This window comes from Salvia hispanica, chromosome 4 (genome assembly GCF_023119035.1).
Source record: "Salvia hispanica cultivar TCC Black 2014 chromosome 4, UniMelb_Shisp_WGS_1.0, whole genome shotgun sequence".
Lineage (NCBI taxonomy): Eukaryota > Viridiplantae > Streptophyta > Magnoliopsida > Lamiales > Lamiaceae > Salvia > Salvia hispanica.
In genome coordinates this window covers 20,302,828-20,319,330 of record NC_062968.1, presented here as the reverse complement: position 1 = coordinate 20,319,330, position 16,503 = coordinate 20,302,828, and the positions used below count along the sequence as shown (strand labels likewise).

The following is a 16,503-nucleotide window of genomic DNA, read 5'->3' as shown; positions in this document are numbered from 1 at the left end:
GTCGGAAGCTATCAGAAGGGGTGTTTATGGAAAATATACGTCCAGGTAGCGGGTCGCCGATGAGGGGCGATCGCCCCGTCCTGTCCCTCCCTGGATCCGCCACTGATTTTCATATACTCCTAGTTTTTCTAGACGTTTTTTCACCCCTTCTATTTTTTATTGATTTTAAATTAATGTTATCCACTGTATTTTTTGAGAATGATGTTATTATTATTATTGATTTCAAATTAATGTTATCCATTGTATTTTTTAGAGAATGATGTTATTATTAACTCAAACCTAATTAAAGAGATTGAGAAGACTAATGGCATATCTCAAGCTCGTGATCCTCTAACTAGTTCAGATAAATTGTCAACTAATACGGAATATTCCATGAAATATACTTCATCTAAAAAAAGGATTATACAGTTAATCTATAATTGAACTGTAAATGATCGATGTTATCATGTGTAAATATTTCAGAAAAAATTCATCTTAGTTTTCAACGTAGTACAATGTAATTGAAGATAGTACATGCCTATACTGTACGTCAATCAGGTGGTCCTATATTTAGAACAACAAACGCCGTCAGATTTAAAAAATACTCCATCGGTCCGCGAATAGGAGTCGCATTCCATTCCGGCACAGGTTTTAATAAATGTTAAGAAAAGTAGGTGGAAGAAAGATAGTGCAATATGAGTTCCACTTATATATATTAGTTTTAAATGATATGTGAGTGGAATGAGTTGGTGTAATGTGGAGCCTCTTTGCTATTTATGGTAATTATGAACCGGGACTCTTATTCGTGGATGGACTAAAATCGAAAAACAGGATATCTATTCGCGGACGGAGGGAGTATTTAATAAATAAATAAACTATTATAGTCAACGATTTATACCGCAGAAATTATTAAGTTAACTAATTAATGCGATGATCATGATTAGCACTATTAATCACACAATCCAATAAACAGATTCTCAGAGTATTGTAGCAAGGCATATTAATTGAGTTCACACAACAACCATAAATATAACTGTTAGTCGCTCAAAAGACAAAAATTAAGAAAATGAGAAAATAATTATGCATATACACCTTTCTTACTATTAAAAGGACAAATTAATGCTCCTCCGTCCCATAAAAATATGTGCATTTTTTATTTTCGTCCGTTCCACAAAATTATGTGCATTCCACTATCCACTGACACTACTTTAACTATCATTTTCCTCCTCTCTCTTACTTTATCATATCATTCTCCACTCTCTCTTAACTTTAGCAATATTGTCTTAATTCTCGTGACATACTCATTGCTTATATTTTTATGGGACAGAGAGAGTACTACCTTTGTCCCGCATTAGGAGTCACATTTACTTTTCTACGCTCATTTTATAAAAATGATAATAAATAGTTAAAATGGAGAAATAGTAAAGTAAGAGAGAGAATAATATAGAACGAGTGTAGAAAAGTAAATGTGACTCTTAATGCAGGACGAAGGTAGTATCATATTTTACACATATATTAGTAAACTATAACACAAAGTCGATTTGGATAATTTTACATTATTTTCTCTATTACTTTACTAGTGTTTCGCTATTTTAATTATTTATTCATTTTTATAAAATGAGTGAAAAAATAAATGTGACTCCTAATGCGAGACGGAGGTAGTATCATATTTTACACATATATTAGTAAAATAACACAAAGTCGATTTGGATCATTTCTTTAAAGAACACTAATTCTTGGGTCCTTTTGTTTCGCTCGCGACTTCTAAATTTATCTCAAGATATGACATTTCTATCATATTTATCTAGTCTTCTTTAATCAAAGCGTAAATATATAGATTTTTTTATAGTTAAATGTATATTCTTTGGAATTAGTATTAATTAATTTCAACTTATATGATTATAAATATGTAGACAAAACACTCATAGCCCCCAACAATTTTTAAAAAATAGGACATTTTACTATTTTTTGGATGTTTAACTTTAAATGGTATTTTAGAGAAATATAATAAAAAAAAATTGTAAAATTATATTTTTAGGTTCCTAATGTGAAATGTAAAGTTCGTCATTCATTATAGAAATGATCAATTACAAGATTGAAATCCGGCTACATTAAAACTAGATTAATAATCATATTTTCCTTATAGGGATTTTGCAATAACATTACTATCATTTTTCAGCGTAATCATATCTTACACGGAGTATGATGTGATGACAAAGGAGATGTAGCTGGATTTTGTTGTCGGTGTGAAATTTCAATTACTATTTATGTTCGTGATATTATAGGTCAAGTTTAAAGTTTATGGAATTTTTTTTTGGAAAATTTGGTGATATTATTATGCGTCAATCTTCTTTATTATAATGATAAGTTGCTTTTTGTATCTACACTTTAAATTCATAACAATTAATACACTTAATTATCCCATAATTTAAACTTTAGTTGATCACTTTAATAGAATCACTTTAAAATAGCAACGCACATTAAGTTTGCCATGTGCCAGTCTAATATTTTCCAACAAATGATGCTCTATTTAAATTTTGGTTTCAAGCCATTTATAATGTAAATTAACTTTTTTACAGGCAAGAAATAAAATCAATGATTGGGCGATTTAGCCACCCCGGCCTGCTCCACTCCAATGACAACTATTTGAAAAACTAAAATCGAGGTAAATATTTCAAAATGAGGTTCTTAATTATTTTAAACAAAAATAGTTACAATTAATTATTAGTATATTTTTTTTAATCTCATTTGTCTCTCTCTGAGTTTCGTTCATTTATATGATTCCGTGGTTTCTTAACAGAAAGACAATGAAAGAAAAACGGCATGCATCATCATATGCATTATCGATCTCTAATAGTAAGTTATTGAAATTATAATAATGTGTTTTAATTTGGTGGTTGTGCTTTCTAAGTCCAACAGCTACTCAATTAAAAAAAAAAATTAAGACTATAACAATACTAATCTAAGTTAACCATCTCTAATTGCCGCGTTGCCAACACTTTGACTAATTGAGTAGTACTAGAACTTAAATTTATACTAATAAATATTCTATTTCAGTGGCATCTGATAAATATAGATTTTATTAATTTCAGGTATTATAACAGTCGTATTTCATTCACATTTAATTGTTAAAAAAAGGTAATATATAATATATCTCTTACAATCTTTAGAACTTTATGGCGAAATACAACTAGTTTGAAATTTGAATCTTGTAGAGTATAGGAAACACAAAAGTATGTATCCATAATAAAACCTTTGCTTGTTCTATTTTCTCTTCACTCTGTTTATTTAAGCATGTAGTAGTATTTTTAAAAACTTATTCCTATAATATTTCCACTGCTATGGCATGAAAGAAAAGGACTGCATATTCAAACCTGTTTTTATTAATTTAAAAGTGGTTGACATTCACAATTCCAAACACTAAATTAATTTTGACAAAACCAATCGAAGAAACGACTTGTAATAGTAAATGGGGAAAAATATTCATGATGTCATTTCCAATTTGACATACAAATTTCAAAATTCAAACATGTTATCAACCTCTCTATTTGATTGTTTTTTGTTTAATTTTGGAGGAGGGAATGCAATTCATGAGAATATATATATGGATGATCACTTTATACTCTTATGTTTTTTATATAAAGAAATGCTTATGGCTAAATTTAACGAGTATAGGATAGCAGTATAAAAACAGTTCAAATATTTTTATAAAACAAAAAAATAAATATTTAAATTAAATTTAGGAAAGAGCATTCAGTAGTTTTGTCCATTACTTACGACTTAATTAGGAGAAAATAATCAATACCCCAAGATGTGGTGAGGTCTACAACATGATTTTATTCTTCCACCAGTATGATAATTGTGTATTAGCAAATGAAAAATAACTGAAAAACAAATTATTAGGAAAATAATGATTGATGAATTGTATATTATTCTGAATATTTATTTTCTAATTATAATGTCGCAATCTATCTGGTCATTTCGACTCTTTTATTACCTTTTCATATTCTAATTTATGATTAAGTTTCAAATAATATGAGATGGCATTATTGTTTGAGTCATGCAATATGAAGAGCTATTATAAAAATCAACGAGGAACGTTAAATATTTTTATTATACTATAGGTAAAACTAAAAGTCAAACAATTAAAAAACCATAAAATGACGGAATCAGTGATGTCACTGCATTGCCTTCGAAATTGGATTTACAATAATAGCGAAATTTTTATTTTAATGTAAAATGGAGGTACTTAATTTCTGAAACGTATCAAATATAGGTCTTGATAAATAATTCAATTAGCCAGTGAAAAGTAATATATCTATTTGATTTTATCAGTAACAATGGATGATCATATGCGAATTGACGATCAAGTTAAGACATTTAATCTTACAATAAAACTTTATGATTGACACTTATTAATAATGGCATGTAACATATATTCATTTCCTTTTTTTTAGATGACTATTTATTAATAAGAATATATACCAAGAAAGTTTAATTTGGATGTTCAATTTTTGAGTAGTATAAAGAATAAAGTTTGGTCAATAAGATGAAAAAGGAAAAAAAGAGTAAAAGACCTTGCCTGTTCTAATTTTCCTCTTCTTTTCAATTAGTTTTTTCTTCAAAATACTATTTATTCCTATGATAGAAAGTGACTCCATAAATCGTTTGTTAATATATTTGATTTAATTATAAAAAAAAAAAAAAAAAAGAAAGGGTAATACTGTTTTTATTAATTTAAAAATGGTTGACATTCACAATTTCAAACACTAAAATAGTTTTGACAAAACCCATTTGACTTGCACAATTTGTGATTAAATAGGGAAAAATTCATCCATTAATTAATTTCTTTTATGAATTAACCCATACAAATGTCAAAGCTTAAATCATGGTTCCATCACACATAATTCAGGGGTGGAGCCAAAATGTTGATTTGGGGAAGCTAAAATTTATCAATTTTTTTAAAGAAAGAGGTACCTAACAAATAATAATGGAAAATCATATAGGACCTTATGGCAATATTTATAAGAGATGTTTCAAAATCGAGGACAAACAAAACACATATAATTGTATAATTAAGAGTATTTATGTAATTTTGTCACGTAGGTTCGAGGATGATCAAATAATCAATTCAACTTAAAAAATCATTAAAAGATAATTATGTGTGGATTGGGCTATCTATTATGGACCTAGTTATGTATATCGAACATTTGATTAAATCTGATCAATTTATCAATCATAGATTCATATCTATGTGACTCAAACCTAAGTTTCCTAAACTTATTAGTAAAAATGATTTGCAATGGGGTTATTGGGGTATTCCAAAAGCTAAATCAATTTTTTTTATTCAATCAAAAGCTAATATATCGATCGAGAAACAAAAAAACAATAGAAACCCCATCCTATTGTAAAAAATGCAAAGCCCAGCAGCCCATGTTAATTTCCATTTTATGAGCTTTTCATTTTGTTGTGTAATATACTTGTAATTCGAAATAGTAATATAGAATTGTACCTATGGATGAAAAGTTTTTTAATTCTTCGAATATTATCAATACATCTTGAGCATTAATCATAAAACTAGAAATATCAATATCAATTCATATGGAATATTAATCATATTTTTGTTATAATTTTTTTGATATTAAACTTACAACAGAGAAGAACAAAGATATCGAAATGAATTAGTTATAAGATTAAAGCACCAATAATAAATGGAATTAACTAATGGCTAATTAGTATTCAAACACTAAAATGTTCTCTTGCTATAAATTGCATTAGAAAATCACGGTAAAATCTCTAGCTTGGCAACCCTACACGTAAATCGATACATACAGTATCGAACTTGGTAAATAATTACTGGGTTTGTCTCATTTATGTTTTTGATTGCTTGTGCGCCTATTTTTTAATGATGGGATTGTATAGTTATGAAATGTATAAGAATTAACATCATAGTCAAAGTCTATTTAGTAGTAACAAATTAACATTCCAAACATAAGCTTTCAAATTTGATAGAACTCACAACAAACTTAACCACTGAACACAATACATCAAGGTGAGTACAAATCTGATGAGAATGTGACACAACCACTGAACACAACTAGATACACGATTCGATTCGATTGATTCACGGATCAATCGAAGAAAACAACATAAGTAGTTTATTTAGGATTAAGACACACATACAACATTAATCACACGGTCCCATTTTTGGCACTAGTAGTCGAGCAGCAGAACACACAAGCTCTTCCTGCATTCCGACAACCGCAGCAGCCAAATAATTTCCTGTGAATAACATTATCTTCAACTGTGGCTGGGAAACTCATGCCATTCTCTTTCAAGATAAAATCATTTCCAATTTGGATATGATTGGAGTGAGGACTACTAACATAGCACCACACTGCAAAACCCATAAGAAGAGCAAATAATATTGTGCTACCTCTAGACATTCTTGCTACCCCAAAACCCTATTTCCTTCTTGTTTTTCTTTGCAAAATCATGAAGTTTCTATGGGTTTATATAGACTTTGTATTTGTTTAGTTGGATTTTTGTTATTATATAATACGTGCACAACTAAATACAAAGGGGAACCAAATGAGGTCATTTATTGTCATTTTGTTTGTGTTTGTTATTTTTACTTTTATTGTACATTTTGGAGAAATGGTTTCAGCATTAACAGTAATAAGATGCCGTTGAAACGGCCTAGTTGGAATATTCTCTTTCTAATAGTAGTACTAATCTTTCACCAAGCTTAAAAAATCAAATTTATCATCCTCCCCGTGTCCCTGAAAATTTGTCACTTATTTCCATTTTCGTCCGTCTCTGAAAATTTGTTACCTTTCATTTTTACTATTTTTATAATGGATCTCGCATTCCATTAACTCATTCTCATTCACATTTTATTATAAAACCAACATATTAAAGTAGGATCCGCCTACTTAGCACTAACTTTTTCAACTCACTTTCTATATACTCCCTCCGTCCCATAAAAGTTGAGACAAAACTTTTGGGCACGGAGATTAAGAATTTATATTAAATAAATAGGAGAGATGAAAAAAGTAGGAAAGATAAGAGAGAGTAAAGTAATTGATGGAATAAAGTAAGAGTGATTAGATATTTTGTCTTTTATTAAAAAAGCAAATGACTCAACTTTTATGGGACGGACTAAAAAGGAATACGACTCAATTTTTATGGGACGGAGGGAGTATTATATTTCTTAAAACTCGTGTCGAATCAAATGATGACAAATTATTAGAGCATCTCCAAGGAGAGAGGTAAATGGAGAGGTAAACTAATATAACTACCATATTTACCTTTTTTTCATTAAAAATCATTATCCAAGGGGAGAGATATTTGAGAAGGTATTATATTTTTTCCCATTTTGAATAGGTATCTTTATCTCTCCATCAATGGAGAGGTAAAATCTTATAACTACCATATTTGCCTTCATTTCATGAAAAACTCTTCTCCAAGGGAGAAGGTATTTGAGAAGGTATCACATTTTATATTTTTTTAATGCATTTTGTACTATTATCATTTTATGTTTAAAAAATCATTTACCTTTCGGTATACCCTTTTCCTTTGGAGTATTTCTTTTTTAGAATAGAATATTTTACTTTTTGAGAAGACATATAGAGGATATACATTTTCTATATATCTTCTCCCATTGGAGATGCTCTTAGGGACAGAAATAGTAGTAATACGTTAGGATCAGACCCGCCGAAAGGTTAGTTGTATAATCGAAGGGAGCTAGTATTTTTTCCGTCCATAAGAAATAATCATAGTATTTTTTTGTAATTTGTATTGTCCGCCAAAATCAGTATACAATTTATCTATTTATAGTATGTTTTGTATCTCTGCTATCATTAAATACATTTTGATCACTTTTTTTCTCTCTTTTTATTTTATCAATTTTTGCATTAAAAATTTTGTGCATTAAAATTTCTATTGTCAACAACGACTATTTTTCTTATATACCGTGAAATACATTTTGATAGAAGCATATTGTTGGGTCTCGGTGGCACATTAGTATAATATTGTCTGCTTTGGGCAAAGCCCTCACGGTTTTACTCTTGGTATCCCCAAAAGGCCTCATACTAATGGAGTAGTGGTAGCTCATTTATACACTTGCAAGTCTTGTTCATTCTCCTATGTGAGATATGGTTTGCTCCCTTTCAATCCTCCCCTCAAACCAAGACCACCAGACCACAGACCACATGTCTACCCCATGTTACAGGTCACCTGGTCACCACAGGTCTTGGTCGAGACCGTCACATCGGAGAACTTGCAAGCGCAACCACCGAACCCCGAGCCATACAGGCCTAGCCCTGAACCAGGGCTCTGATACCACTGTTGGGTCTCGGTGGTGCACGCCCGAACTCCACATTAGTATGATATTGTCCGCTTTGGGCAAAGCCCTCACGGTTTTGCTCTTGGGGTACTCCCCAAAAGGCCTCATACTAATGGAGTATGGGTAGCCCATTTATACATTTGCAAGTCTTGTTCATTCTCCGATATGGGATATGTTTTGCTCCCTTTCACATATATGAAAAAGTTCACTACTGATACTGAAATACACTTTGACGGTGTCAAATGTCAAGTGGCGATTAAATAAATATAATTAAATCATTCATAATATATTACTCCCTCCGTCCATGAAAATTCGTCCCAGTTTGACCGGGCACGGGTTTTAAGAAATGTAATGGAAAGTGAGTTGAAAAGGTTAGTGGATTGTGGGTCCTACTTTTAAAGTATTAGTTTTATAATAAAATGTGAGTAGGAATGAGTTAGTGGCATATGAGGTCCACTCCAAAAATGGTAAAAGTGAAATGAGACAAATTTTGAGAGACGGACGAAAATGAAAAACTGGGACAAATTTTCATGGACGGAGGGAGTATTAAATTTCTTATAAGAAAATAGTACTACAGCATGTTATTAGTATGGACAATGGCAAAAGTTGTTGCCAGCTGATTAGAATCATAAGTGCCGGTTTTCCTTCCGACCGATCACATCCTTGATTTCATTTTCCTTTTCAGCTATACCAATTTTATACCCAATATGTTTTTATTATAACAGAAATGCCACTCAATATCGTTGCCACCAGCTTTCTCGACAGTGGGATAGAACGTGTTCTTCATCAACGGCATGTTGATCAAGCCAGTTCCACACCCACAGTCGTCGCCGGGAAATAGCAGGATATATCCTACCATATTTTGATCATGTCCCATTATAAGAGCCCTCCGTCCCATTAAATATGCAACATTAGGGAATCGGCACAGGTTTTTATATATGTAGTGTTGTTTTGTGAGTTAATGAAGAGAGAGTAAAGTAAGAGAGATGAAAAAGTAGAGATAGAGATGTTTTCATTTTAGGAAACGTTTCATTTTTAATGAGACAAATTAAAAAGGAAAACGTTTCATTTCTAATTGGACAGAGGGAGTATATTTCTTTCCGGCACGAGTTTTAAGGAATTGATGGTTGATAAGTTAAGTGGAGAAAGAATAAAGTAAAAAAGAGTAAGTGTGTTGCTTTTACCTAAAAGAGGAAATGAGTATATTTCAGTGAGACATCCCAAAAAAATGAGTCAGTTTTAATTGAACGGAAGGAATGTATAGTTATTCTAATGAAATTATAGAGTGTATTTTAAAAGAGAATTTGGCGATCCCGTTTATAGGACATAGGAGAGGACATGATCATACATACAACTATTCACGTACATATTATCCAGTACTCCAAGTATATCTAATTAAAATGATCTTTCAATCCAATGAGTATGGTCGAGTGACATGAGACTCGTTCACATTTTTGTTTTAATTCGGACATTATCATGACTGTCAAAAAAAAAAAAAGAGGTTTTTTAATAAATATAAGTAAGTGGACTATATAAGAGCCCCAAATAGTAATATTTGGGCTGTTGTTGGGCTTTATAAATGTGGGTTTCCTATTTATTGGGTTCTAACGTTCAGTAGCCTTGACAAAATATTTGATGTGCCGACTTTAACTTTTAAGGGATGGTTTCAACGTGACGTCTGATATAAAGCAATCAAAGATAATGCTCTCACTAATTGTATTAACACTTAATTTTGTTTAGGACCTTTTGTTAAATTCTCAAATAAAAATTAATTAATGATTACAAGGAAGTTATGATTTGGGAGTTCAATCAGTCTCTCCCACACACACTTTGACACCCGAATTATTTATTACATCCATCTAAAAGAATTAAATGGAACTTTAAATGTCGATACTATTTGTTGGATGAAAGAGTCATAATTTTTTATTTTAGATCATCCACCAAAATTAATCTCTTATTTTTCTGATTTTGTTATAAAACTAGTGTCATCTCCTATCAAGACTATTTTTGTATGGTTATGGTTAGTATATAATTCAGGTTTCAAAGTGTGTCTTTCACTAAAATAAATAACAATTATGATTGCAATATGACAAATGCATCAATATTTAGTACTAACATTTACATAACTCATAAGTTAAATAAGAATATTATTTGGGCCTCGTTGGGCTTTGTTTCATTTGAGGAGTTGAGTCCAGTAGCCTTAACCAGATATTTGGTGGAGTAATTCTTTTCTAAACACAGTCCTAATTTATGTTCTTTATACATAAGACATTCATAATGAGCTTCAATAATAGTTTTAGAGATATTAGAATCAAAATAAAAGTATAAAATATAACAAATAATGCTCACATAGACCAAACCAATAAGTTTGAGAGCTTTCATTTGGAAGCCCCCATTTCTTGCTAGTTTTCCAGATGAAATTTTTTTATGAATATTTACAAAGCTTATTCATTCATTCGAAATTTTCGATAAAATGAATGTTCATATAGAATTTTTAAATAATCTATAGAACTAATAATGTTAATAATAGTTTTAGATTAATTAGGATCAAAATAATTGTATACAACAATGCAAATAATCAAATAATACTAATTAACATGGATAAAAAGTTTGAGAGCTTTCATTTGGAAACCCTCATTTCTTGTTAGTTTTCTGGATTAAAAAATGTATGAATGTCTACAAAGTTTGATTATTTGATTAAACATGAGTCACGCGATGAAAATGTATTTCCTTTTCAAATCTTTAGTATATACTCCATGAGATACATTATTCATTTGTTAGGACAATGTCACTAACATACACACACTTATGGAATCTTAATTCCTTCATTTCATGCTGACGTCAGCTCTTATGTTTCTCATATGGGTAAGCTTGTTTAACGATTAAGTGTGAATTATTAAAGAGCCGTGGTTAAGTATTATTCTTATTCTATCATCATAGACTTCATTAACACTAGATAAGAATGAATTTATTGAATGAAAGACGAGTGGTTGAGTAAGATTTGGTTTTACTTGTCCCATACTACAAAAATCGATCTAATTAGCTCTAAATCATCACATGTCATGTACTATTACTTCGAAATGCAACCATCTTCCTACGTCTCAATTAAGTTGAGTCATTTATTTTCGGGATATCCCAAGTAAGTCGAGTCATTTCCTTATTTGGCAAAAAAACAAAGCGTCTAATCACACATATTTTATTCTATTCTACTTTACTCTCTTTATTACTCGTACTGCTGATTATTATAGGTCATGTTTATTGTTATATATTGTTCGATAAATGTTTTTTTTCTTAAAAACATGGTATGTGACAATGTATCTCGACTCACTTCAAGGTGCTATGATCACACTATATCTTACAATTATCCATCTCACTCCTAGATAAATTCTATTTTAACTTTATCTCATATTATATCCCAATATTATCTATATACCAATCGCTACCTAAATGGATTAGTTCTCTCTTAACATAGTATTTTGACATGAGTTGATTTATAGATCAAATGAGATTGATCAGGATGAGTTGGTTAATAGGCTGGACTTTCTCTTATGATAATGTATAAATTTTACTATCTGATTCGTAACACAAGATTATTTCATTTTATTTTTCTAATCAAATGCAATTCACGCTATCAGATTCTAAATAAAAATGGATTGTTATTCTTATACCAATCAACTGACCTAAATCTTAATGTTTGAATATTCTTGAAATATGTGCGTGATACATATAAAATTCCAGATGATTTATATTCAAAGACATTTCTATATTTCACTAACATCTCTTATTTTTCAAAAAGGACTCAACCTTCAATAATTAAAAAGAAAATATGGCATGAAAGAAGGTTTGTTATTGAAAATAGATCAAACTTTATATATAAACTAGGCTTCTCTATATATAAGAAAATATAGGAACTCTTCAAACATACACATGTATATATGTTATGTGTGAAATTATTATTATTGCTATACAAAGAAGTTTTTTTTATAGATATGAAAGTGGATTTGTGTTTAAATGACAACACCTCTTAAAGTGACACTGCACGTATCCAGCAATATTATAAACGCTATACAACAATAGTATAAACGCTACACAACGATCTATAGATTGTTGTCTAGCGTATTGGATATTGCTGGCGGAGAAAAAAAATACTGTAAATTGTTGTCTAGTGTATTGGATATTGTTGGCCGAGAAAATTTACTTTTGAACATTTTTTATGATTGTTACATGACAGCTATTTCTCGTCCACGTGTACAAATGATTGGCTAGGAATGATGGTATGATGTTATTTTAGTAGGTGTTGTCATTTTAACGCACCCATATGAAAGTGTTTATTTAGTTTATAAATATAATATCTGCTAGTACTTATTATTGTTATAAAAAGAAAATTTCACAGCAAGAGTTTATAAATATCATGTATATATCCTACTTTCATAGAAAAATTTTCTTACATTGCCGTTCGTAACAAATGATTCAATGAAAATTGCATCACAGTTTTCTGCTCATTCAAAAGAGTAAAAAATATTTGTGGTCTTTTCCTTTGATAAAATAATTAAAATTTTCCCTCTCACACGTAGATAATTAATCTGAATTAATAAATCAAAATCTTAAAAGGAAAAAAGCATTGTATTCCAAATATATCCTTTAATTAAAACATATCTCTAAATATAATTTCGCGCAGGCCATCAGATTTCACACTCCCCAAATCAGATTGCAAATTATATTTTTTTCTTAATTGCCCAAAACAAAATCCGGAGGAGTAAATTAATTATTCACATTACTTTAATTATTAATTCGATGAATGCAATTATTTCACCTGAATTTTTTTATCATTTCTAATTTATTGATGAGAGAGTTATTTTAATTACTTGGAAATTCTAAACTCCATATAATCCCCTCTCTATCTCTCATATCCCCTCTCTATCTCTCATTGTGATAATCTTGATAATCCGTATATAAATATTACCCTAATTCTACGCCCACTCAATTTATTCACTTCCTTTTCCATCAAAATATAGTGCAGTTGACAACAGAGGGCAGATCTTGCTGCAATAATAATTCGTGCATACACAATTTACTGATTTAGTACTTAGCGAATTAAGTACAGTGTGCAAAACCAAAGACTGCACGCGCTAAGTGATATTTCATTTTTTAATTTTGCAAATCAATTTTATTATGCATTTATTAATACATAAATTATGCAAACAAAACTATAGATTTTTGTTGTATCACAATTAAATGTTTTTAAATGCACATGACTACCTAATATCACGTGCTTATTTTCACAAGCATGACTTCAAATAGAATTAAATACTGAGTCCACAGTCTAACTTTTCAGTATGGATTAATTAAATCATAATCCTATTTTTTTTTAATTCAAAGAATTAGATAATACTGCCACACTCTCACTGACTCATATAAATATCTCAAAATTCCCTACATTTCTCATCACTCACTCACTGAGATGGCTCTCGACGCTCTGACCACCGCCGCGGCACCGCCGATCAGCTTCGACGACGACGTCTCCGACTGGCCGAAATCCAAGCGCCGCGAACAATCCCAAGACGAATATCTCGCCTTCTGCCTCGTCATGCTCGCCCACGGCGGCGCCGCTCCCTCATCGTACAAGTGTAGTGTGTGCGGCAGGGCTTTCCCTTCGTACCAAGCGCTGGGCGGCCACAAGGCCAGCCACCGGGCCAAGGCTCCGGCCGAGGAAATCAATAGCTCCGCGTTGAGCCCTAGCGGGAGGCGGCACGAGTGCTCGGTTTGCCATAAAATTTTCCCGTCCGGGCAGGCTCTCGGGGGACACAAGCGGAGGCACTATGAAGGCGTGATCGGCGGCAGTGCGGCCAGGAGCCGCGTCCGGGATCTCGACTTGAACAGTCTGCCGTCGGATGAAGAAGTACTGTAGAGTGTGCTGCCGCCTTTATTCCAATAGATACTCCCTCCGTCCGCTATTCAAAAACTCAGTTTGAGTCGGTACGGATTTTAAAAAATGTGTTACACAGAAATAGTAATTGGTCAGTCGTATTAAATATTATATAGAACAAAAAATAGTATTTTAAATTGTGAATTATCCAAAAATAACAAAATATATTACTCCCTCCGTCCCAAGGAAGATGACCCCTTCCTTGGGCGGCACGGGATTTTATGCAGTTAATTTTTGTGTGTTAAGAGGAGAGAGTAAAGTAAGAGAGAGTAAATAAAGTAGAGATAAAGGTATTTCCATTTTAAGTAATAGGTCATCTTGGTTGGGACAAACCAAAAAGGAAAGTGAGTCATCTTCAATGGGACGGAGGGAGTATTACTTTTGTGGATCGTTCTAAAATGATAAAATGAGTCGATATTAGTTAATGGAATTTGTTATTGTTGTGTCGATATTAGTTATTGTGTCAATAAAATGAGTCGATATTAGTTATTAATGTTGTGTTATTAGTAGTATTTCTTTGCTATTGTTGATTTGATTGAATCAATTGCAATATAATGAGTTTCATTGAAAATTTGAGGTTGGTGAGCATCACAAACATGCAACTATAGTATATGGAAGATAAAAAGAAATCGAAATTACTCTCTATGTCCCATAGAAATTGGCCATATTTCCTTTTTCGTTTGTCCGCTAGAGATAGTCACATATCCATTTATAGTAATCTTTTTCTACTTCTTTTTTATTTTTTCATTTTATGGGCTCACCATCTACTACATAATTTCAACTACTTTTTCTCATTTTCTTTTACTTTACCAAATTACGCATTAAAACTCGTGTCAACCCTAAAGGGTCAATTTCTATTGGACGGAGGGAGTACTGTATTGGTCAGTGACACGTCTCTTGAAAATAGGGAATTATTATGATATGCTAGAAGATATACTGAAATTGTTGTTGAAAAATAGAAACCCCACGTGATAAAATCGTAAGATGTTACAAGTTGTGTAGCCACCAATTGTGTGCCTCCTAATTTATTGTTGTTGAAATATTGATCAAGTAAATTTTAGGTACTTCTAATTCTCTTTTATTGCGCTTTACATGTCACCTTTATTTAGCTGCATGTGCTCTTAGAGCATCTTCAATGGCTTTAGGCCAGCCATAGACTAACCACAGACTGACCACTCTCTCTCCCTGCCATGTTATCAGCACTAAAATTCCACCTGTTACATCATCATTTTATTCAAATAGGCTAGCCTAAGGCCAGCCACAGGCTAGCCGCAATAAAAATAATTCAAAAACAACTACATTTACGGAATTAAACACAAAATACGGAATTAAATTTACGACACATATACGGAAAAAATTCGTTAATTTTATTTAAATAAAAAAAAAGTACATTAACTAAAAATAAAAAAAATTACATAATAAAAAAAAATCCGGGCTTCCACACACGAGCCACCGCCCCACTCAACTCCTCATTAATTTATTAAAAAAATACATTAAAAAATGTTAGTATGCCTTAAATTCGTTATAGTTTGCCGCTAGCCGAACGGCCAGTCATCGAGTCAGGGGGTCAAGGGGGGCAACGCCCCCTTGCCATGGGGGTCTGGGGGCGCGGAGAGGCCCCCGGCCCGACGCTATGACATGTTTCTGTTTTAGGTCTTAATTTTGTATTGGGTCTAGCCCGTCTTCTGTGTGCCTATTTAAAAATTACATAATTAAAAAAATTCATAAAAAAATACATTAAAAAAATGCAATAAATAAAAAAAATGCATAAAAAAAATTAAAAAATAGCGCTGGCCGATCGGCACGCTACAATGGCCGCCAGCGCATCGGCGAGATCATCGGCCAGCGCTCGCAAATCGGCGTGCGCTTGCCTATTCTCTCGCCGATTTTGCGCTGACCGATTCCAATAGTTCGGCTAGCCGACCGGCTAGCGACGCGGATCAGCTAGCCAGTGGGCTAGACGCTATTGGAGATGCTCTTATATGTCTTCTACTTGTACAGTTGTACTATAAAAAAATACTTACTCTCTCTGTCTCCTAAGTTTGTTTCATTTTATCAATTTCGTCCGTCTCAAAAAATTTGCCTCACTTGGAATCTTAACAAACATAGACATTAAATACACCCTCAATCTCCTCAACGTGAGACCCTTATTTCACTACACACCTTCATTTAATACAAAGTCAAACAATTTCTTAAAACCTATGCCGGGTCAAATTGGGAAAAACTTTGGGAGACGGAGAGAGTATCTTTT

The 16,503-nt window shown here is 31.8% G+C and overlaps 1 protein-coding gene across 1 annotated transcript; it reads left to right on the top strand.

Moving 5' to 3' along the window:
• Positions 1-13,787: 13,787 nt before the first annotated feature.
• On the top strand, positions 13,788-14,266 carry LOC125220601 (zinc finger protein AZF2-like). The gene has a single exon (XM_048122754.1). It carries the CDS (start codon positions 13,788-13,790, stop codon positions 14,232-14,234), a length of 447 nt encoding a protein of 148 aa, XP_047978711.1. The 3' UTR covers positions 14,235-14,266.
• Positions 14,267-16,503: the final 2,237 nt, after the last annotated feature.

Bases quoted from the DNA above. Each gene is read 5' to 3' on its own strand.
- LOC125220601 (XM_048122754.1), top strand. From the start codon at position 13,788: ATGGCTCTCGACGCTCTGACCACCGCCGCGGCACCGCCGATCAGCTTC.